This window comes from Phyllopteryx taeniolatus, chromosome 8 (assembly GCF_024500385.1).
Source record: "Phyllopteryx taeniolatus isolate TA_2022b chromosome 8, UOR_Ptae_1.2, whole genome shotgun sequence".
Lineage (NCBI taxonomy): Eukaryota > Metazoa > Chordata > Actinopteri > Syngnathiformes > Syngnathidae > Phyllopteryx > Phyllopteryx taeniolatus.
Window position 1 is genome coordinate 29,454,580 of NC_084509.1, and position 24,149 is coordinate 29,478,728.

General features: G+C 44.6%; 1 protein-coding gene and 1 long non-coding RNA gene across 11 annotated transcripts in view; one reads left to right on the plus strand and one right to left on the minus strand.

Moving 5' to 3' along the window:
• robo2 (roundabout, axon guidance receptor, homolog 2 (Drosophila)) overlaps positions 1-24,149 on the plus strand; it is a 298,134-nt gene that overhangs the window by 229,557 nt on the left and 44,428 nt on the right. For 7 of the 10 annotated variants that reach the window (XM_061781153.1, XM_061781161.1, XM_061781159.1 and 4 more), the window contains exons 3-13: positions 2,321-2,478; positions 2,564-2,684; positions 3,866-4,004; positions 10,046-10,182; positions 12,587-12,598; positions 15,124-15,248; positions 17,264-17,435; positions 20,316-20,521; positions 21,977-22,058; positions 22,705-22,870; positions 22,989-23,155. In XM_061781153.1, coding sequence (XP_061637137.1) covers positions 2,321-2,478; positions 2,564-2,684; positions 3,866-4,004; positions 10,046-10,182; positions 12,587-12,598; positions 15,124-15,248; positions 17,264-17,435; positions 20,316-20,521; positions 21,977-22,058; positions 22,705-22,870; positions 22,989-23,155 — 1,485 coding nt within the window. The remainder of the gene's footprint in view (positions 1-2,320; positions 2,479-2,563; positions 2,685-3,865; positions 4,005-10,045; positions 10,183-12,586; positions 12,599-15,123; positions 15,249-17,263; positions 17,436-20,315; positions 20,522-21,976; positions 22,059-22,704; positions 22,871-22,988; positions 23,156-24,149) is intronic. The other 3 variants (XM_061781154.1, XM_061781162.1, XM_061781163.1) reach the window with 1 other exon arrangement.
• LOC133481885 (uncharacterized) lies at positions 17,448-21,779 on the minus strand. Its single transcript, XR_009789635.1, has 3 exons — positions 21,655-21,779; positions 20,292-20,500; positions 17,448-18,682 (listed from the first exon to the last, which is right to left on the minus strand). It is a non-coding gene; the product is annotated as an uncharacterized LOC133481885 (long non-coding RNA).

Below are 24,149 nucleotides of genomic sequence, written 5' to 3' on the forward strand. Positions count from 1 at the left end.
ATCTCCATAAGGACCTGCGGCCACCCCTTCATTTAGTCGTCCTCGAGCATCTTCAAACGTCCTCCAACAGGCTTATGGGCCTCTTCATCCGTCAGAGGCGCGTGGATGCCCGATTGGGATTCGTGGAATTATATTCACGGGGGGGTTTCGGTGTGAGACTTTGGATTCTTGAATTATTCATCTGACCCTGGTTTGGCTTTCAAATTAAGGATGCAAGCAAGGGTTCAGGTTTCAATTTTGGATTTGAAGCCAAGGTTTAGGTTCCAAGCGAGAGTGAGGGGTTCAAAGTAAGGTTTGAAATCAGAGTTGGGGTTTCAAACCTGGGTTAGGGTTGCAGATTAGGGGCTTCGAGGGCAAGGTTAGGCTTTACAGTGGACCCCCCCTGCATATTCGTGGTCCGCCACCCGCTGATTCGCCTCTTCACAGATTAAAAAAAAAAGACAATTCAAATCTTTTCCCAATTTTCTTTGAATTGAATTTGGATGTTTTGTATAATTATTTATAATATATAATTATTATAATATAATGTATTAATTGCATATATTTGAATCTATATTTTTAATTTCATATACTATAATTATATATATATTATAATGGGTGTCAGTTATTTGCAGAGTTAGATAATGTTTCAAATGAAAGATTCTCAACCTTTGAAACCTCAACCGTGGTTTCACATGGTTAGTAGGGCTTTCAGACAAGGTTAGGTTTTATAATTCGGCTCTGAAGCTCTACGGTTAGGGTCTCCAACTCCATTTTCAAATTGAAATGAGGTTCTCAAATCAGGATTAGAGTTTGAAGTGACATTTTAAAGTGGGATTTAAGGGTTTAAAACAAGGGTGAGGGTTTAAGTTGGTATTTGAAATCAGGGTCAGGTGTATGGTTAGGAGTTCAAATGAACGGTTCAAACCAGATTGAAGTGCTCACGCAAGGGTGAGGGTTTCAATGTAGTCTTTTAAGCCAGGATTCGGGTCTAAAATTATAGTTTGAAGCCTGACTGACGGTTTCACGTCAGCATTAGGGCTTCTTATACATATATGTTTGAGGTTATGTTTAGGGTTTGAAACTAGGGTTACGAGTGTTTCAAGTTCAAGAGATTCAAGCCAAGGTCAAAATGGAAAACCTTGGTGAGGCTTTTAAGACCCTTGCATGCATTTGTTTGACTTCTCATGTAAGAGTTGAAAGCGCCTTCATCTGAGGAGTTCACTTCCATCTTAATTCGCATTGTGCGCACACGCGTGTGTGACGGCCATGTTCGACGATGAGCTATCGAACGTGACGAAAGGCCGACATGAGGGTGATTCGACGCAAGCCTCCCCTCTTTTTTTTCTTCTTTAGCTTCAGCACGAGTCGGTGTGTATGTGGAGGTGAGGGGGGCTTGAGCCCCTTGTTAAGCCTCACACGTGAATGACACCCAGCTTCAGGGCATTCCGTCTGTGTTTGTTCTGCTCCCTCCGCCGGGACCCCCATTAGCACCAATTAGCATCCGCCGCGCTCGCCTGGTCCTGTTTCAGTCGCTTGGCTTTTAGCGGCTAACGCTACAGCAAGGCGCTTGAGAAATGATCGATTCCCGGGCGAACGATTGTGAATTTATGAATGGATTTCGTTTCTGGAATAGTCAATGAGAGAATGCAGACAGTCAGTGTCACACATACAGTAAGAAGAGTGCCGTTGTGCGAGCGATATTGCTTGATCGACGTGTGTGTGTGATAACGCTGGGATGGAACTCGATGCTAATGTTTATCACTGTACTAACATTATTACGTAGTGTACGTGTTGAATACACACAATTGGAACGCTTCTGTTGACTTTTTGCAAATGGTAATTAGCTGTCACTTTGGTCATGTTCGTTTGCAAACGTTGAATGAAGGCAACTGGACTCTTTTGGTTTTCCAAAAACATTCCAAAATGACGAAAGCGATGACGCTTTTAGGCTACCGAAATTAGTGTTTCAAGCCAGGGTTAAGGTTTCAATTTGGGCTTCGAAGCCAGATTTGGGTTCTCAAATTGGAGTTCCAAGTCAGGGTAACAGTTTCAAACTTGCTTTTCACAGCGGTTTTCAAGTCAGGGTTTAGGTTTCAAATCAGGTTTGATTGTAAAACTGAATTTGCCTTCTGGTACTGACAAAATATTCTGAATCTGAAGCTGAGGTTTAGGGTTCAAAGTCAGGGTTACCCTAAAATTATTTGTGGGTAATAAAGACGCGCACATTCAGCTTAATTACTAACATGGTTAGTCTTACCTTCGGATAAGTCAACTTGAAATATTTGAGACTTCCGCTAGCCACATATCTCGAGATTCTCTTTTTCCGCCTCCCGTTTAGTGCTGCGAGACGACTTCCGGCAGAACCCGAGCGACGCGGTGGTGGCGGCGGGCGAGCCGGCCATCCTGGAGTGCGTTCCTCCCAGAGGTCACCCCGAACCCGCCATCTACTGGAAAAAGGACAAAGTGCGCATTGAAGACAGGGACGACAGAGTCACGGTGAGTGGACAAACTCAACCAGATGTTTCCTCACATCTGTGAAGGACAAAAGAAAAGTGCGGAAAACAAACTGTTTATACTTCAGATACGTGGCGGGAAGCTGATGATCTCCAACACCAAAAAAAGTGACGCCGGCATGTACATCTGTGTGGGCACCAACATGGTGGGAGAACGGGACAGCGAAACGGCACAAGTCACCGTGTTTGGTAAGATTCCTTTCCACCCTCTGTACGCCTGCAACATCTGATACATCCTTGACGCTAAGTTATACCGCGACGTCAAGGCGTCGAATCAGGATTTCCAACGATATATTACACAAGACCGGTTGGTAATAGTAACCGTCCTGTTACGTTGCGGGTCAAACGGACCCATTGAAGTTCAATGTAGTTTCTTCAGCGTGAAACTTCCGCTTGGCTTAGTAAGTGGAAATCAAAATACACAATGAAAATGGTTCATTTCACATATTTCCAATGACATGGTTAGTAATGGACTTTAAAATAACAGATATTTATTTCTTCCATTTCGGATACTTTTTGAATAATAAAACATACATGGGTCTAACTGACCCACGGAATTATTGCTGTTTTTGAGAAACGAACGTAACAGGAGGTTGAAAATGACTCACTGCGTGTGCCAGCTTAAGGGATTGCACAGAAACATCTTTTTCTGACACTTTTGGATCAAGAAACATGCCTGGGTCAAATTGACCCGAGAATATTTTGGCTCTTCCTGAGAAACAAACAAAACAGGAGGTTTAAAATGCATTAGTTATTTTGTTAGTTGTCAAGGTTACACAGAAAAAAAAAATGTTTCTGACACTTGCTGGTGAATTAAACATAAGTTGGGCCAAATAGTTTGGCTTTTACCCAGAAACAAATGAAACAGGAGGGTTACATTGTAGTAATTCCTCTGTTAGTTATCAAGGTTACAGAGAAGAAAAAAAAATGTTTCTGACACTTTCAGGTTGATCAAACATAACCCGGGTCAAATTGACCCAGGACCAACGTTGCTGTTCCGGAGAAACAGACGTAACAGGAGGGTTTTAAAGGGAATGAATCATTGTTCTTTGTTTATTAGCGAGGAGGTTAGTTTGTGCTTAATGTCACAAACGCCGATCAATCTTCTATTGGGTGTAAAATCTTTTACATTTTTTGAAATGTCAAGAATTGAACAAATGTAAAAGAGTGGGCGAAATGTGTTTTGATTTTCTTTTTTTCATGCATATGCTGTATATTTCTCATGATTTTGACGAAACATGCAGCAGGTCACATTGCCCCAAGAACATTTTCGATGTACCGAACATGACGACAGGAGGTTTAATGCTCACAACTAGCTGCAGTACGTAGGCTAGCTGTAGAAATGAGTGTGTCATTTCCTCCGCTGGCAGAGCGACCGACCTTCCTCCGCCGGCCCATCAACCAGGTGGTGCTGGAGGACGAGATGGTGGAGTTCCGCTGCCAGGTGCAGGGAGACCCCCAGCCCAACGTGCGCTGGAGGAGGGACGACGTCGACGTTCCTCGCGGGAGGTGAGCCGACCTGTGACGCGCAAAGTAGCAACAAGGGAAAAGAGAGGAAAATGGGATTCAAATTCTGCCGTATTAGGAAAAAAACACAAAAACAAAGTCATATCATTGAAATGAACATCAGTTTGACAACATGCTCCGCCCACATTAGGCGGGGCAGTTTAGCGTCCCCCATCTGTTTGGTATACTTGCTTCCTTTCCTACCGGACGACATTTCACAACAATTATGAGTCAGCCATTTGCATTTGCCCCAAATGGCTGACTTCCTGTTCAATATTTGGCTTGGGCGCGCGTCCTTTTATGACGACAATGTTCCGATTGTTTGCTGGAATCGGTCGGTGTCAGGGGCTGATTTCTTTTATTATTTTATTTGTATTTTTTTCAAATTTTCCAGGAGGCTCTACTGAGTGACTTTCGAAGGGTCACGCCTTAAAATCCGTCCATTTTCTCGGTTCCCGTGACTTGTACTTGCTTGCTGCAGTTCCGTGCGAGTCCCTGCGGCTAAACTTCAAACAGCAGCGTCATTGTCAGAAGTGGCGATGACATCATCCTCAAGGCTAAAGAGTGGGCGGCGTGTTTGTGTTCGATAAGGTTTTGTTTTGGTTTTTTTCCCACTCTCCGCTGGGATGTTTTTTGTGCACCGAGCCAAAGCAAACACAGAAGAAAAAAACTGTTTTATACCAGTCGTTGAAAGGCAGCTGGCTCTGGAAATGAGTCCATAGAGGAGCATGAGTGTCCTTTTTCTTTCCCAAACAAAAACCTGAACCGCATGAAACAATCATCACGGCCAACCACATGAGAGTGAAACCTCCAACGTACTCCCGTAAGAAGTCAGTGAGGTTGAAATAATCTGTTCCCGGGTCCAACTGTCGCCATCGTTAAACTGTTCTTAACTGTGCTAAAAAGGCAAATGTTTTCAGTTACAGTTTAACAGTCTTAACGCTATTGCAAAATTTGAAACTAAAACTTCCAGGTGAGGGTATTCATTTTCCTATGTCAACTTTGAGATGTTATGACAAAAATTGAAAATAGGAATGAATGAATAGGTCAAACTTTTATGACAAATAAAACTGCGTGTCAAATGAACATAATTTTTTTTTGTCTATGAACTAGCCACAACATAAGTGCAGTGTTTCGCTCCTGCGATCATTCAAATTCATTCATTTTGTGTTTCCCGCCTCTTTGTTTGGCCAAATGCGACCGTGTCCTTCCTACGACGAACCGACGATGAACCGTCGCGAGGAGACGCCGCTTGGCTTCTTTGCCATCCAAATGTTTTCGTGCACGTTCGCGTGGATGCTGGAGCTGAGCAAACAGCGCTTTCCCGTTCGCAGTGGCTGCACGCCAGAATGCCACCGGCTGCACTGCGGCTCCTTTCACAATCGCAGTCTCCATTTTTCTCCAAATATAACGGGCCAGTTGCTGCAATATAATAAGAACCCCACCGAGGATAGCAGGCCTGCGCGCACGCATGCAGAAACAATTAAAATGGCAATCTGGCGCACGACAGGGAAAAGATCCATAAAAGGCAAATGAAGTCGTCAAGTCATAACAGATGCTTCATTTCAACGGCCGGCTGATCTTATACATCCCTCGCCGGTGTGGGATGGCGCAGAACAAAAAGGGAGGGGAAAAAAAATACGCTGCACATGTAATATTAATAACACAGCTCAGGTAATAAGATATGACATCTTTTAAGGGTTAATTGTCGATACGATACGAGGTGAGATTCTAATCGTCAAACAGCTTTATTGCGGCTTCCGGACTTGTATGTTGTTTTTAGCACGCTCGCATAGCCGTCACGCCCGCTTTGAATTTGCTCTGTTTTAGCTATCGAATGGATCAGAACCGCTCCCACGAGACGTTAGCCGCTCGGGCTAGCTGCGACTTGTTTTTATTTAAGGCTTATTTACTCGTACGGTGTAATGAATAGCAGTCCATCACTCGTCTCTTAATGGCATGGAATTGTTTTATTTTTGCATCTTTATTTTTCATGGTTTATTTCAACATTAATTGATTTGCTTTTTTATCTTATTTGATTTTTAGGTTTGTTTTAAAAAGTCAAAACTAATCAATTGATTCATTTTTATGATTTGATCTATTTTGGTTTTATACATTTTATTATTTGAAGTATTTTGGTTGAGAGTTATTCAATTCTATTTTATTCCTTTTATTTATTTTTTGTTTTGTTTGCATCAAAAACATGATTAGTCCATTCGCTCATTAAATTCATGTTTTTAGTTCATTTTGATTTGATTCATTTAAATATTTTATTTTGTTTTCATTTATTTGTGTTTTTATTGCATTTATTTATTTAATTACATGTTATTCTCTCACTCCTAAAAAAATAATCACTCATGCTATTTTATTTTATTTTATTTTGTGTAATTTATCTTCTCTGGGGTCAGGTCCAAAAGTCCAAATGTCAAATCACGCAGGATTCCAACCCTGAAATTTGGTTCAAAAGTCAAACAACTTGGAATTCTTTCTTAAATAATAACTGAAGATTATTTAAAAATGGCTAAAAAAAATCCCTCAAATTGTTCATTCCAATTTAAAATGCAAAGAACATTTTGATCCAGAAGTCGAACAGTCGGAATTCTGACCTGAAATTTGGTCCAAAGACAACCAACTAAGAATTGAAAATTCAAATTGCAATAACATTTTGGTCTAAAAATGAAACAACTCTGTACAAGCTCAACTTTGTTCCACTGCTACAACTCTTTTATTTTGTCAGTTCCACCTCATTGGCAGCAAGTCGAGTTGTTTTTGGTTTTTGGGGGGTTTTTCCCCGTGGCAAGGCAGCCCGGAGCAAACTGCATCTTTTATTTATCCACGCTAAAATATGATGAAAATCTACACGGCGGGTGAACTTTTGGACCCTGCGTGAGGCACAGACAAAAAAAAAAAGAAAGAAAGAAACGGGGCACACGAGTCCGCTTCAGAGCTTGCGGAGAGAAGCGAGCGGTGAACGAATTCCCTCTCGTGGGTCGATGGCCGCTCGGACACTTTTGATTCGCTTCGAGGTTCAAGTCCGAAAGCCAGTCAAAATGAAAGGAATTTTGGAGAGGAGCCACATTCTCCAGCTAGGAGTCCGAGTTGCCTTCTGCCTCCCACACATCCACAAAACAGATTTTTTTGCTAAGGAAAATGGACTTTTGAAAGGCTTCCACACAACTAATGAATTGTGTCTCTGGAGTCCCTTCCCGCACGTCAACTGTGAATCTAAACAACCTTCTTCGAATCTTTCGTTTCCTTTGTGTAATACCGCGGTCGCACTCGAGTTTCTCCGCCCGTGACTTGGCAGCTACGCTGGGTGAAGATCTCGATTTTCAAGCCCCGTGCCCAATGTACTGTTTGAGACATGAAATCATGTCACAGCCAAAAGGGAAGCGGAGAAGCAGTGTTGTTGGATGCACAGGATAGCATCAGCTCACAGCGTCAGCTTCTAAGATAAGCGACACGTACTTTGATTGGACGGTGAAGTTGTTAACACGTTGCACGCAGCACATGCACGGATCCGCACATTAGCCGCGTATGAAGCGCTGCATCCACGGGTGAAAATGCTTCCACTGTTTTTCCGCACACTACTTGTGGATGAAGTGCCGCCTCCACAAAAGAAAATGTTCCCTGGCGCCGACGCCGGTTGTCACGGTAACAAAAGCCTTACTCTGCAATGGTTTGACAGTTGAGGCGGCGGGCTGAGTAGGATCTCAAAACAGGCGAATTTCGGCAACGCTAAATCAATAATAAATCGAATATCGTAAATGGGCTGCAGTTTCAACAAATGAGTGTCACAAACATATTAGCTAAACGGTTTTAAATTGTGGGGTGGGGGGCAAAGAAAGATTTACCAAGACCAATTCTCTAAAATGATGGGAGGAGTTTTGCATGTCGAATTTCATCTCTTCTCCACACACATCAGGCACCAAAGTGCTTCTCTTGTCTGGGCACTCGCTTACGTTCCCATCACTCCCGAGTGATGTGTTGGATGATTGTATGCTTTGTGTGTGTGCGCGCGCGCGCGCGCGTGTACAGTAACGTCAGAAAACTCGGCTCAGCTTCGCAACGACATTCCCGCTGTAATCGAAAACAGAATTGTCGGCCAATAAAGAGCTACTGTTCTCTCGTTGTGGCCACAAGGAGTCTGAGTCCAATTTGGACGACGACGACAAAAGTTGCCTTTTGATCTCTGGAGGAAAAAGCAAGCAGAAATCAAGCACAAACGTTGACTTCCATTCAGTGGACGAACCAAAGCTCCAGATTCAAACTCTTTTGCTCATTGGGCAAATGTGAGCTGACGATGCTTCGTTTTTCACCGTGGTGAAAGATTAGGACTATTGTTATCAAATAAAATGATTACATCAAACAAATGACACATTTTATAAAATGTACAATATAGGATACGTCAGGTGTATCTATGTAAAAAAAATAAAATAAATCGTGTTTTCCAATCAATTTATTTTTGCAGTTGTGGGATGAACATTTATATATATTTTTTAAATTCATATGAAAACAATTCAGATAATCCATTTTGTGTGTATTTCTTTAATTTTAGTATTTTTCTTAATTATTATTGTTTTCTAAGTGAAGAACAGACATTTTTAAAGTTGTATTATGTATTGTGTACAGTTTTGTGTACAAAATTCAAGATGAACATTTGTATATTGAGTAATAATTAATAACTACAATTATTGAAACAAAAATTAAGAACACATTTGAAAAAAAATCACATTCGAAATTACAATACATTTTAAATAATGAACTTTTATTTCATTATTTGTTCACATTTGTAGGTTTCAAAAGAGTCTCCAAAAACTAAAAGGTCAGTTCCGTAAAGATGTTGAGATGGGGTCTTCAGGGGGTCAGTGAAGGTAACCCGAGTTTCAAACAAAGTACTGGAAACAAGACCGCGGGTTCGGACAGCCGATGAGCACTGAAGAGAAGTTACGAGAGTCGAAACCGGCAGTAAGCGCTCCCAATAAAGCTCGCTCCAGAAATGTCACGAATGAGTTTGTTTTTGTTTTTAGATGCCACGGATTGACGGGACATATTGAGCCTCCGGTGGCAAGCGCCGTACGGTGCACACAGTCGACTTTGAAAAGAATAATACAGTCGGTCACGCTGGTACGACTACGTGTCCTGTCGGACAAAAGCAACAATGAACAATATAAAGCAAGTCTCTTGTGCTGCGTAACTTGTGAAAACACGCACGCGGATTATTGGGTTTCACGGCATCGTAAGAATCCAAATAAAGCCGTTGGGTGTTAGAAATGGGGGGTGTCGCATTTGTAGCACACAGTACAGTTAAGGTTCAGTACATGAGACATGTTTAGTGGGTTTCCAGTGAGTTCCTTTGTGTGTCTTGGAGAAAGCCCGCGAGGTGCGTTTCCACCAAACGACAGTTGAGCAGTTTTGGGGTTTTTTTTTTTTTTCCTTTGTAAACAGTTCCCAAACATGCAAGCTGAACCGTCACACTCGATGGACTGTGCCGTGTTGCTATCACCATCCCGCCCGTCTACGCGACAACTGAACCGTGCCGCTCGGTGGCAAAGCGCGTGATTCTTATCACTCGCTTTATTCTGTTCGATGGCGAAGGCCGTTTGTGGAAGCTTTTGTGTTGATTTCAATCCATTTCTTATACTAAACCAAAGACGGCAGATATTTTTCAAGCGACCGACTCCCCCTTCCTCCCTCTTCACCACATGCTCATCCTGTCAACAGCTTTAACAACGCAAACATATTTAATTACTGCGGGCGAATTGAAAGCACTTTTGACTTTGTGTGCTTACTGCACGCATTCAGTCAGACCTTGACCGCCGTTCGCTTTATGAAGATGCACCACGTACTCGCTGCGAAAAACACTTCATAAATATTGAACACGTTTGGGGGTTCCGAGCCGACCTCGTTGAATAATTGATCCGCCTCGCAATCTCCATTTGTCAGAATGAGCATGAGGCAGTCGCCAACTTTGGTTGTCCATTTTGTGTTGTTTTTTTTTTTAGGGGGGGGAGACCTCACCTTGCATCTGTTTCACCCGACAGGTACGAAATCAAATACGACAAGGACGACTACGTGCTGAGGGTGAAGAAGGCGTCCGTCAACGATGAGGGCACCTTCAGCTGCGTGGCGGAGAACCGCGTGGGCAAGCTGGAGGCCTCCGCCACCCTCACCGTCCGAGGTAACGCAACGTTGTTCCCAGAAAAAGCCTTTCGTCTGTTCTAACCCTCCAGTTAGTTAACACCTTGCCTGCGCACAAACTTTCGCTTCCTTTTTCTATTTAGTTCCAGGTATCAAACCAACCGATGTGAGGCCATTAGCATTTGAAGGCTCATTCTTTGCAGTTTTTCTAAGCATATCATTGCCTTGCCCCTGCTTTGCCAATTGACAGGGGATTGGCGTTGCAAAATTGTCGCCTGGCAAGAAGCTTTTCCTTCCCTGACAGAAGTTCAGCGCCGGTTTGAGAAGATTTATTGCCATCCGAAGTCAGGTTGCCGCATAATCTTCCGCTTGAAGCCTTTGACTCACCTGAAGTCGTGACAGCTAAAGCTTGATCGTTCTCCGAAGGATCCACTGAATCAAGCTTTTGTTGATTCGGAGTTGCGGTGCAGCCTTCTGGATAGACTTTCCCTGGCTTCGCGTGGATGCCAGCTCTAAGAGTTCTGTGTTTTCGTCCAAGCCTTCCGCTGCCCGGTTGGTCAAGAACAGATTCTGTTTTCGTTAAGTTGTACTATGTGTCGGAGCGGTGTGACAAAGCTTCTCGAACTGGCACCGAACTGCAATCTGGGACGGAAAGAACGTCTTGCCAGACGGCAATTTTGAGCAGACGCTCATGTCGTGTCAATTGGCGAGCAAAAACGGCAAAGCCTGAGCTGTCAAATGCTGATGGCTTCACGTCTGTCCGTAGGATACCTGAAACGAAAAACAAAAAGGGAATGTAGAGTGACTTAAGGGACACCCGCTATACATGTCGTGTTCATGGGCCAAACGCAGATACCGTTCAAGACTTTGGGGGTCACAGTAGAAATGTCCTTGTTTTTTTGAACGAAAACTACTGTTTATCCACCACATTAACAATGTCGAGACTGTATTTCTGATTCATTTGCTTATCGTCACCAAAAAATGGCTTTTCTTTCAACAACAAGGACATTTATAAGTGAGCCCAAACTTTTGAGCGGTAGAATATGTTGCGCTGGTGTCAAGCCCTCAAAAGCAACACATGTACATCTGCTTCGTGTTTCTCTGTAGAATCTGTACCAAAATATCGAATTGTCTTAATACGTTAATAGTTGAGCAAATGATTTTCCTTTACACATGTGTAGATAGATAGATGGATAGATGGATAGACGGATAGATAGATAGGAAGCATTCTCAGACATTGCTCAATATCTGCTGCCGGTTGTGTTTAGACGTGCGCCCACAGCAACATTTTTCTGTTCACAGCAGCGCCAAGAAGGTTAATGTCTCTTTTTTCCCCCATCGCCCCTTTCGCCGACTTGTAGCCTCGACAGGTCCAAACGCAAATGCCGTCACCCGCGAGCCCGCAGAGATGTCGGCAGTCTATGAATCCGTTTAATTATTTACGTTGCCCAGGCGCGCCACTTTGCCCCTCCCTCCTTTCCTCTTCTACGGTTGCCGTCGCCTTCGCAATCATCCAGTCACCAGCGAAGCCATTTCACAGTTTACTGGCGCACACCGCCAGTCCCTCACCTGGGGGTTTGCGGGGTTAATAAAAAGGTCCTGACCATAATTTCCCAGCATTGTCGGCAGTCTCGTTGCCATTAAACCCGGCGTGTTGGAGGTCCCCGTGGAGGAGCGCTTACAGGCGGCACATCGGGGCATGGGTGGTGGGGGGGGGGGGCTTGTTGGGGCACCCCTGAGCTTTTCCGTAGCCCTTCTCCTTTGGAATCTTGGGATTGAAAATTGAAGTAGCAGCACCCCTGGGATTTTTGCACCCCCGTCTGGCTTTTTGCCAACCACCCATAACGTTGTAGCATTCATTGACGTAGACAGAGAGGGTCCAGCGGCTGCCACCTCGGACCACCAGGGGGCGCTCTGTGTACAGTGAAGCCCCGATATTTATGGTGGCTAGGGACTGAGCCCTGGGTAACCCCAAAAAAGGTTTCTCATTGATTTAGATGCCACAAAATGATTTCAAAATCCTATGGCCAAGGCTAAATGAAGCTCCTCCCTTCACTTCAACAGAATACCTTGTCACTAATAAGCGATAAAATGGCATCAAAGTCCTATTTTTGTATTAGACATGGCTTTGGCCTAAGATCAGAAACATGAATAGGTGAGTTTTTCGCTAAACAGGAGATCATAGTTTTCCCCAAAAATCTGCAAACCTGAATTGACAAACGCTGAACCGCGAGTCTGCGGGGGTTCACTGCAATGGATTGGGAGCAAAAACTGGACCTTCCCTGTCTTGCTTGGTTTCAATATGTCATTCATTCTGACTTTGATTTCATTTTTTTTATGTTCATGCTTCTGTTTTCGGTAAACGTCTGTGTTTTGTTTATTTGTGTTTTTTTCTTGTGTGTGTGTGTGTGTGTGTCCACTCCTCGTTTGTGTCGTTTCTTCAGACGGCCGTGTCGGTAAGTAACCATCCTTCTGATTTGACTCCATCCCGCATGCCTTCTTTGCATCCCAGCGCACCTTTGCGTTTAACACATTTCAATCACATTTCTATATTATTAGAATGGATTTTTTTTTCATCCCATAGGAAATAATGGAAAGTAGCATTTGGACCTTTGAAGTTTGCTTCCCTGTGTGTCTGGTCTTCTCTCCACCGCCAACAGATGGGACTTGTCATGAATTAAATATGGGAGCGGATCATGTTTTTTTTTTCTGGAGAGGGGACAGGAAGCAGAATCTCATATCATTAATGTATTCTAAATCAAACCAGGAACAGTTTTCCCTTAAGGTGAGCTGATAAACTACCAACAAGTCCAGGGACTTAAACACCGAAACATGCAGTAATGAGTCAAAAGCAATCATTCGAAAAAAGGTGTCATTCACTTTCAAGTTACTGTGTTCAACACAAATGGACTGTTGTTCATTTCTATGTGTGCATTTTTTTTCACCCATACAAAGCTCAAGAAGCTCAGTGAATCAACAATGTCCATGCTATATGCGAACAGTACTCATCTGTGTTATCACACCGTGTCTTGAAATGCAGTATGCGACACACCTCAGGAAAGTCACGTTTGAGTCACGACTTTTCTTGATCTTATTAAAGGAAAAGAAGGAACATTTGGCTTCATCTGGCTCCACCTTCAGGTCTTTCGCTAACACAAACCAGTGTAGTCGACACGAGCGATGGCAGCTGGCCCGGCCGGTCCAGCAACTTCACAGACCACGATACAATATGCCATCTTGGGTCACAGACGCTGTTCAGCATATCACAAGCAAATGATTTCTAACTTGTTATCGTAGGTTCAGAATATTACAATTGAGGCTTGAAATTACAACTACCTGCTTGTTTTGTCATTTAATTGCAAACCATTATCCATATAAATAGCAAACTATTGACTAGCGAGGAAACGACCAAAAACGTCTTAAAAAGAGCGTGAGAAAGCAGGTTTTTTCACGTGTTTATCGATGTAGTGTGTGGGATGGCGGAAGGCGAGGGCGGCATGGAGGGAGTTGAGTCCCCGCCAGAGCGTGATTTAGGAGCTCGGTATCAGTCCCGGGCTTTGTGAGCCACAAGATATCCGAGCTGCGCAAGGCCAAGCGAGAACGCTGTAAATCTGTGGCCATCTGTACCGTTCCCAACTGTGTGTACGTGTGTGGCTCTTTTACAAATACGCTCCCCTAACACGCACACAAAAGTGCACACGCAGATAGACACACCGATGCAGGGATTACACGGGAAAAGCTGCCAAATGGGACCAAGTTGGGACTTACTGGAACCAGCTGGCTTGTCAGACTGGAGAATTGATATCAAGGAGAAACAGGGGAGGGGGACACAATGTTGCAGTGCATCAATTGTCTACTAAAGCTACGACCCATAGCACTGTAGACAATTTAGTAGGAAGTTGTACAAAATGATAAGCTTTAGAGGTGTAACCGTATCCACCCCCCCCCCCCCAAAAATAAATACATAAAATAAAATTTAAAAAAAATATCATGGTTCGGTACGCACCTTAGTTTTAAAGTTCTAGTTGACATGTGGTCCAATCAGATGAGAAAGAAAGTGCAAACAGGGAAAAGATTCATTTCCATTTCTAAAAAAAAAAGAAATAATGGCAAACCGCGAGCAATACACTTCCAATCAAGGAAAGAATCTCGACAAATAACAGCAACTGTGCCAGTCGCTGTAACAAATATCGAAGCATCTATAACAGCTTTAGTGTATCTATTCAATCCAAACAATGCAGACTAGTGCAACAGTAATGCTAATGCTGAGCTTGCTAGCACCATCCTTAGCAACGGCGGAACAGTTTGAATGATGACTTGACGCACTGCCAGAAGCACATGGCTAGCCATGACGTCCACTGTCCAGATGCTGGGCCGCATTGTGTTTTGTTAAGACAGTGCGTGAGACAGTTTACATTTCCTTTCCCTTGCCTTACGTGTCGAATTCTCGCCCGGGGTCGCTCATCTCTCAGCCGCGAGACATCTCGCTCGGGCCCGACCGGCGGTGCGTTACGCCGGCTCTGGCAGCAGTCTGACGGAGACGGCCGGTATCGACCGCGGCGGCTTTTCAGCCGTTCGGTTCCAAACTTTGACAATTGACTTTTCAGGCTTGTAACCGGATTTGATGGCGAGGCGCAGCAAAGCTCCGCCTCCCGGTCCCTTTTCAACGACTCGGAGCGAACACGTTTAACCCTCTGTTTGTCGTCGTGTGCTGTCTCAGGTGTTATTAGTTATTAGTGCTTCCCCTCTGTGATCGTCAACGTGACTGCCATTCATTCTTTGGATGAATGGCCGGCCTGGTTACCACGGCGATCATAGTCGGCGTTCAAAACAAAACCTGGAGCTCGGCTTCATGGATTTTGGTTTGACAGTAGTGCGGTTTACTGCGTGTCTTTGCTCGAAAAATTCCAGTAACCCACCACCCTGATGTTTGACTTGGCTTGTAGTCGATCGTACTAACGATGCCATTTTTTTACCTCAGCTGCCCCGCAGTTCGTCATCCGTCCCAGGGACCAGATCGTGGCCCAAGGACGCACTGCCACTTTCCCGTGCGAGACCAAAGGCAACCCTCAGCCTGCAGTATTTTGGCAGAAGGAAGGAAGTCAGGTAAGAGCATAAACCGAGCTGTAGAGTACAGTTCAGTTCAGTTCAGTTAACCATGGTACCTTTAAGATCAGGTAAACCATAATCGTACTATAGAAGGGATGGAAGCCACCCCGAGGAAGGGGAACTGAAAAATGGAATGTTTATTTCCCATATTTTGGACCTTTTGAAAAAGATTTCATATTTAAATTTGGCTAGAAAAATCAATAATCTGTCCAAGTCAAATCCGTTGTGAACTGCGATACAGTTGAGTTCCGCACGGCAGTGTTCGGATCAGGTAAACCCTGATCAGGATTATGTTTTCATTCCATCGTACGTTCCGACACAAAAGAAGGCCACCGAGACTTCACCTCAGCGAACAGGTGGAGGTTCGCTTTGGCTATTTTGGGACCTTTTAGGATAAAAATTTGATAAAATGCAGACTATACCATACCAAACGGAATTGAAACAAACTGTACCGCTGAGTTAAGATTTTTGGGGAATCTTCTGTCCTAGTTGCCAAGGCTCAGTGCTGGTACACAGGATCTTCTGTCTGTCGGTTGGTTGCCAACTTGGTACATCATTTTGCTATTATTTTGCTCGAAAACTAAATAACTGTTTGTAACGTGTACCGTACCAAAACGGAACTGAACCGTACCACTCAGTAACAGTGGAAATTGAAGCCAAGCAAAGATGTCAAAAGAAAACCCTCATTTCAAATCCATATGTTCAAATGGAAATTGTGTACCGTACCAAACTTGGCTGAACTGTACTGCTTTGTGCAAAAGCCGAGGGATTTTGCTACACTATTTCCCTTTGCGTTGTCAGACGTTTGTTTTAAAGGCCACCAAAATAACGGATCCTAACTGTAGCTTGTTGGGACCCCGCCATTTAGGGTTCTTGTTGCTGTGGTACAGCACTGGGTAGGCCGGAGCTCCTGTTGCCCGAGAATCGTGGTCCTATCATGTCATGCCGTGGAACTGACTAAATCTAACTGTAATGTAGAACCGTAACTCTAAAACGCCGCACTTTGGATTTTCTGCCCTGACCGATCTTCGTCATCAGTGCCTTTACTACAGATGCGCCTTTTTTTGCACACCCGGCGTCGTCGTGCCTGGCGGAGTGCTAATCGCTTTTCCCCGTGACCCATCGCGCTGATAAGAACGATCCCATCTCTCACCGGAGCAGTTAAGCCATTCAAATACCCGGGAGTCCTCGCTACACTCGACGACAGCGGCAATTAGGAGCCGGTTGGGGCTTGTCGATGAGCCCGGTGATATGAATCAGCCGTGGCTACGCTTCAAATACACACACACACACACACACACAGATTCACGCACTCGCATGTAGCCTGCAGGCCATCAAAGTATTCCTCAGAAGAAGTACGTGTTGTCACTAGTTGGCGTGATGTTTGCCACTTACCCCCCCCGACATTGACTCCCAAGCAAATTAACATTTTTGGGCGAGTGTCTTACTGCGACCGTTGAACTCTGGGGGAGTCGAGCGACTTCTTCCGAGGTGCGATGGTAATTATTAACTGGGAAACTCAGCCTAATTAATTAGAATAAGTGACAGAAAATTGCGTTTTTCCCCACCTTCTCCCTCTTGAGGCTAATGAAGTGTGAAACGCTCATGTGCTAGGGATGTACTCATTTGTGAAATGTATCATTCCGGTTGTTGTTCATTTGTCGCATTCGAGCGATTTGCTGGAATTAAACCGCATGCGTTTGCCCTCCACCACTAAAGATAGTACGCTCAAATAGAAGTAATATGTAAATGATTTAAAGGAGACAAGCGTTTTTCTTTCACAACTTAAAACAGTTGCCAGGTGTTTTAAAAAAGTGTTCTATCGACCGGTTGAGGGTGTACCCTGACTCTCACCCAAAAGTCAGTTGGGGATAAGAGCTACCAATTTAACGGGTGATGAAAGTCCGGAAATAGGCAGATGAGACAATTGGTATTTGGTTCTTTTTTTAAAAAAAAATTTGTTTGAGGTGGCTTCCATTGACTAATTCGGCAACGTGCTCATCTTCCCGCAGAATTTGCTGTTCCCCAACCAGCCGCAGCAGCCCAACAGCCGCTTCTCGGTGTCGCCCGGCGGCGCCCTCACCGTCGCCTCGGTGCAGCGGGCCGACGCCGGCTACTACATCTGCCAGGCGCTGACCGTCGCTGGCAGCATCCTGGCCAAGGCGCAGCTCGAGGTCACAGATGGTAAAGCCCCATTTAATGGCAATTCCTCATCCGGTGGTAATGTTAATAAAGCCCACCGGGGACTCAATTTTAAAACTTTACAACTGAAATAAACTGTAAGGTAACATGTAGAGAGGCGGATGTAACTAAAATATCTAAAATGGATCTCAGAATTGCTCATAATCTTGGCAGCGTGGCAATTTGTTGCTAGGCTGACTTTGTAAAGAAACAACTCCCCGGTGCAGCTTGCCAACTCGACAGGTTGGCAGAACAGGAATTCAGACAGACGTTCATAAGGTAAATCACACCAAAACAACACTTTAAGGAGAGTTATTTGAGTCCTCCATTTGCAGTTGATACACTGCTCTGTATCAGCTCTAAAATACATGTTGGAAGAAAGCGCCATCGGGTGGATCTCCACTAACTAGAATTCGTTTTAGGGGGAAAAAAAACAGCAAGGGCTTTGTTTATAGCGAGGTAGGGATGCATTTGAAATCTGATTGGTTAAAGAAACGGTCCCATTTCTAATATAGTTGAAATGACATCACTACTAGCGCTACTAATTCTGAAGGCCCTGGGCAGATTACATTGACTGGCTGAAATCTGATTGGACAAAAAAAAAAAAACACATCCCCATACACTGTCGGAAGCAGTGAAGCTAAGAGAAAAACTGTTTGGAAAAAAACAATACAATTTCATGGAGGGATATTTGAATTGAGGGTGTAAATGTAGGTCAGTTCTTCTGACAGCCTTCGACAGTTCATCGAAGCGAGTCGGAGTACAACGTCCGTCATTTAGTCACTTTGAAGAGGAACTCGAGCATCGTCCTTGGTTTCAAGTTGAACGATTGCTTGCTTGCTTGAGAGAGTCTGCGATGGCATGATAGATGACCGTCCTCCCGTCTGGCCAGGAAGTCGCGGCGACATCGACGGGTGGCTCGGTGCAAGAGGAAGGGCAGGGCGGAGGGAGGGAGGGAGGGAGGTCAGGGCCACACCTGCTGTAGTCGCGGCCGCCGCTGGGTGATTTACTGACGACGTGTCCGCCAGGTTCAAGGAGCTCCGTAATGAGAAATTCCTGATCCGGAAACCCAAGGCCCCTCGGTCCAGCCTCCCGCTGTCGGTCTCGCATTCCGTAAGCACATCCGTCAGGCTCGGAATGCGGCCTCGCATTCCCAAAACGCACGGCCGCATTCTCGTCCAGGCCATTTAGTAATCCTTCCACAGCCTTGGTGTCAGCCTGGTGGTCTTTGTTAGCACCGAAGGGAGTGTCTGGAAATGAAGCAGCTGCATTTTATCTTCCTTTTCTTTTTTCTTTTTTGGATGTATTATTTTAATAACTCTTCCTACGGCCCACCGCACGCCGAGCGACATGACCGAACGCAACTGAACCTGACGAGCACAGCAACATAATGTAGGCAGACGTACTGTATGATCACCCTCGCACACCTGGCAACCCACTGCGACAGATGAACTATGACCCCTGGCTACCAAGCGGGCCTTTTGAGGCACCACATATACTGTATTATCTTTTTGAACGTTACAATTGTCAAAGAGAATAATGGAGAGATTTGAGAGACTGTTGGCCTCACAGCTCCATTCATTGACTGCACTCAACACATTGACCTGCCACAGAGACTCCCCACGCTTCGCTTTGTAGCCACTAGTGCATATGAAGTCAGAAAGTAAAATATAAAACATCTCAATCAAAAACAAAGAGACTTAAACGTCTCTTACTATCGTCAGCTAGCTTAATGCTAATACAGAAGGCAAGAATGATGTTACTATGTTATATCGCTCAATGCTATCAAGCGTGATCACGGAGCGTCATTTTCGGCATTTTTGATTCGCTGTCACATCTGCCACGCTTCACTTTGCGATTCCAATTTCCAATTGCAGCAAAACTAGTTGCCGGGGGTCAGCCACACACGAAAACTAGCTGCAGAACCACAGTTCAGTGGCGTCGCTCGGCATCTGATAGCGGGTTTTCAACCTTCCAGGGGTTTTGGGATAATTCCCGGAACTCGGGAGCCCTTTGTCACGTTGGAAAAAAGGAAAGGTGCGATAATGTGGTGAAAGGTTACAGACGTGGCAGAGTGACTAATTATCCCACGCGGGTCTGGTGTCATGAATCCGCGGTGTGTAATGAATGTGCCTTCTGCGATATGCCAGGGGGACCCGACATTATTGGGCTGCTTTTAACCCCCGAGGTCACCCTCCCCCTTTCGTAGAAGGGAACGCCCCACCCTCCTCTCTTTTCGACACTTGAATCAATCGACTCAGACTATTCCTTACCTGTGGAATCTGTTTGGAATGGAAAGCGGGTCTTTTTGGGGATGTTTGAAAAGGTTGGCATGTAACCGTCGATCGATAACAATAATAACGATGCAAATCCAAGCACCCTAAAAGGAGACTTAGTTGCCGTGAATAATAATAATAATTACTGTATGTATTGTAAAAAGGAATATGAATGTTGTTGTTATTGAAAGTAGCGGTAGTAGTAGTTTTATATTAAAAGAAAGAGAAAAATAAATGTTCCTCAAAAAAACTGACGTCGCGATTTGAATGCACTCAAGCTGCCAACCGCAGTGCCGTTAGATGGAATACCTCACAAATGACTCAAACGGATCCCCAGGCCAGTCGCACTCGTTGATAGTACCGTGGCGACGCAGAACCGAAGAGGCAAAACAGACGCTGTCTGTCAGCCTGTATTTAGCTTGTCGGTGCTCGCGTTACTCCATAACGATGCATTTTTGCGTCGCTTGGCAGGAACCTGCAGCCGAACACGCTCGTCTCGTAGTAGTCGCGTCTAAAAATAAGGCGGAAAGTGCTCAGCTGTACGGGATGTTGTTATAGTCCAGAAAGACCACCGCCACCTCACTTAAGTCTCATTCTCGCGTCGTAGTCCTGTCGGATAGACCGCCGCCCGTCATCCGCCGAGGCCCCTCCAACCAGACGCTTGCCGTGGACGGCGTGGCCCTGCTCAAGTGCCAGGCGTCGGGCGACCCCATCCCCTCCGTCAGCTGGCTTAAGGATGGCGTCAGTCTGCTGGGGAAGGACCCCCGCATGTCCCTGCAGGAACTGGGCAGCCTGCAGATTACCAATATAAAGGTAAGAATACACACTTTGTTGAGTCAATTACATGTTGGTGACCTTTAGGGTTGGTGTACCCCAGCCCTCGTCCCAAGTCAGCTGGGCGAGGCTCCTGCGCTCCTACAACTCTCATTAGCATCAGTTCGAAAGGAAATACAGTGTTGGGAGCAATTTCAATCCAATTATTTGGAAAAAATCTAACCTAATGTAACGAAAACACTCAATATGAATATTATTCATTCATTTATTTATATAAAGGCATCTTTTATTTTCAAATGTAGTATAATAATAATAATAACATTATTAAACAATATATTCAAAAATAATGTAACAATTCAAATCCACAAAGCTTTTATTATATTAATGCAATTATTCTAATCGAACTTGAAACATTCGAAATAATATAAATATATACAAATCTAAAATAATAAAAACAAATCATAAAAATATGTATTCTATATCTTTAAAAAGCATATAGGCCTTTCAATATATACATGTAGTATATTAAATAATAAGCAAAAAAAAAATCTAAAAATGGAAATAAATAGTTACATGAAAATAAAACAATAATAATCACGAATGACGAAAACTAATTTCATGATATAAAATATAATGCGATATAAAAAAATTCATGTATTTAAAATATTTCTTGCAATTGAAAAGTTATTTAAAAATTAAAAAGATGGAAAAAAAACATTATAAAAACAAACAATATCTTTGATAGCAATAGACAATATTCAGAGAACTGAAGGAGGTGTTCCTAATGTTATGGCTAGTATGGAACGTCTCTATGCTTTTACTTTGGACACGCACACGCACACGCACAGACAACGACGCCGACGAGCCATCAAGCTGATTGACAGGAAGAAGTCTTCAAAAGATGAATACACTGCATCGATTTTTGGCCTTAATAGTTTGATGGTATTGCTGAGCGCACCGACAGTGCTAACGGGACTCGCCAACACGGGCTTGGATGGGTTCCAGCTGGAGGATGCGCACGCACGCACGCACGCACGCACATTTCGTGGAGATTCAATTGAAAGCACTCGCGTCTTCCTTTCCCCGCTGCGAGGCCTCGGCGGAATATCCGCTACGCTCGACAGAGCTGACGACCGCTGACATGTTCTTGAATAAATGGATCGAACACTCACACGAGCAAAGCGAAGCTCGGAGAGGGGAAGGACGGACCGACGGACGAGCCAGCTGTCGTCGGTCCGGGGGGCTCGTGCTAAATGAATTAGCTTTGTTGCGGTCGGCGGGACGGCGGTGAAATGAGGAAGAGGAGGAGTGATGGAAGGGTGCTGAGTAGGAAATGAAATTCATTAGGAAATTAGCGTCAGCGCTCGGAAGGCTCGGCTAGCTCGTAAAAGTCGGCGCCAGCGCTTTTGCCGTTGAGTTTGTCCTGTTTCTCAGGACTGCGTGACGTCACAGATAGGAACAATGGCGCTCACGCAGCTAAATATTGTGTTCAAGCTCTCGGACTCGGGGATCTACACGTGCGTGGCGACCAGCTCGAGCGGAGAGACGTCTTGGAGCGCTTTCCTCGAAGTCAAAGGTACGTGGCGGCTTTACCACGCTGAGGATTTTCGACTTTCTCAGAGTGCATTTACACGACTTGCTAATAACCCCTAACCCCTAACCCCTAACCCTTAACCCTAACCCCGAGTTCAGAAACGTACTTGTTGATGTGTGTTTTGCGCTCACCCCAAACGCAACTCGAAACGAAGCTTACTTCACAAGAGTAGTTATTTACCTGTGTGCGGGGCGGGGACTTGAAGTCGAACACTAACCAAAACCATAACCCAAAAGTCCGCCGCACAATACAAAGAGATGAAACCGGAGATAAATAAAGGAGACAGTGTTGATATTTGAAAGGCTATTGGCAATGATCGCCCTTTTCATCAGCGACACTCGTGCATTTTGGCAACAAAGACTCTCCATGCGTCACTTACTTACTTCACTTATATATTACTTACTTATTCACCTAGCTCATATATTGTATTGGTACAGACCGTACTCCTATCCCTAAGCCCCAACACTAACAGACGCTAACCCGCAATCCCCAATCCTAACACCACAAATGACTGCAACCCGAACGCTACCGTTAAACCTATCCCCTAACCATAATCCCTGCCCCTATTCCTAACATCTAAAATCCGGAGGACTCGGTTGAGGGAATTTGATGGTGTCCCGTACCGCAGAAGCCGGCGGCGCAACGCTCACCAAGAACCACGACGACGACGAGCTCCCAGGCCCGCCCTCCAAGCCTCAGGTCACCGACGTCACCAAGAACAGCGTGTCTCTATCGTGGCAGGCCGGCTTGGTCGGCGCGTCGCCCGTCAGCTCCTTTGTCATCGAGGCCTTCAGGTTTGTGTCACCTTAACCGCATTATAAGCTACAGTACGTGCGCTAAAACGGAGTCGCGTACGTTCATTGTGTTACTGTGAGTAGCACGGGCTAGCGCACTTCTTGTTTTCCTTTGCAGCCAGTCGGTGAGCAACAGCTGGCAAACGGTGGCGGATCACGTGAAGACCACTCAGTTCACCGTCAAGGGTCTGCGCCCCAACACCATCTACCTGTTCATGGTCCGAGCGGTCAACGGCCAGGGCGTGAGCGACCCGAGTCCCATGTCGGAGCCCGTCAGAACGCAAGGTGCCGTGTCATCTCCAGCCCTGATCGGCGGAGTGTTAATTTGGGACCGTCTGATTGGCAAAGGTCAACGTGGCCTTCAAAGCGCGCGCGGTATCGTCCTCTTTGCGCTGAGATACGGCGGAACTTTTGCAGAGGTCAAACTCCTCCATCGCAGCCCGGCCTCATTATGCCCTACACTTAAGCAATTATGGAAAATAAGCATGTCTACTTTTGGACGGCCTAACTGAGTTACGGCAGTCCCCAGTATGTTAATGACTATAACGGGGAGAAATGACTGCCTCCCGGCTCGGAGAGATTTTATTACAATACCGCCTGATTGCATTGATATGATAATCAGCCTTTCGACTAAATACCGTCAGGGCGAATGCGTGCTCTTCATCAAACGAAGAGTCCATTTAAATGTCATTCTTATGCAGGTGGAGGCTTACGAGTGATGTATAGACGTGTTTATTGACACTGGCATTTTTGATTATTATTTTTTTTTTCTTCCCCAACCAAGTTCGGACCGTCTTGCATGATTGCTTTGGCTATGATTTGTGACTTTTTAAAAATCATCTTCTCCTATGATTTTTTTTTTTTGGTTGCCTTTAAATTAAAAACAGCCATGACAAATAGCTGAACGTGTCAGAAAATGTCAAAGCGTCCATTTATCTTAGAGGCGGCGTTATTTTGTTAATGTGTTTGTCCAGTCTCGTCCCTACGGGTGGCCACAAGTGACTCTTTGACTCGTTTCATCAAACTTATTGTTATTGTTCAAATCGACCCATTTTATAGTTTAATCAGCTCGAAAGAAAAAAAAAAACGTACAAAACGCATGTGGGTCTTATTGCTGTTCTTTCTTCTTCTTATTTTATTTATATTTAGAAATTCTTGTAACAATTTCTTTGTAGATAAATAGAAAATGTTACGTAAAACTAATTGGTTTCATTTGTAGTATTTGAACATTTTTGGAACAGATCAGGATTTTGACGAAAGCCACTCACCGGTTTTCTCA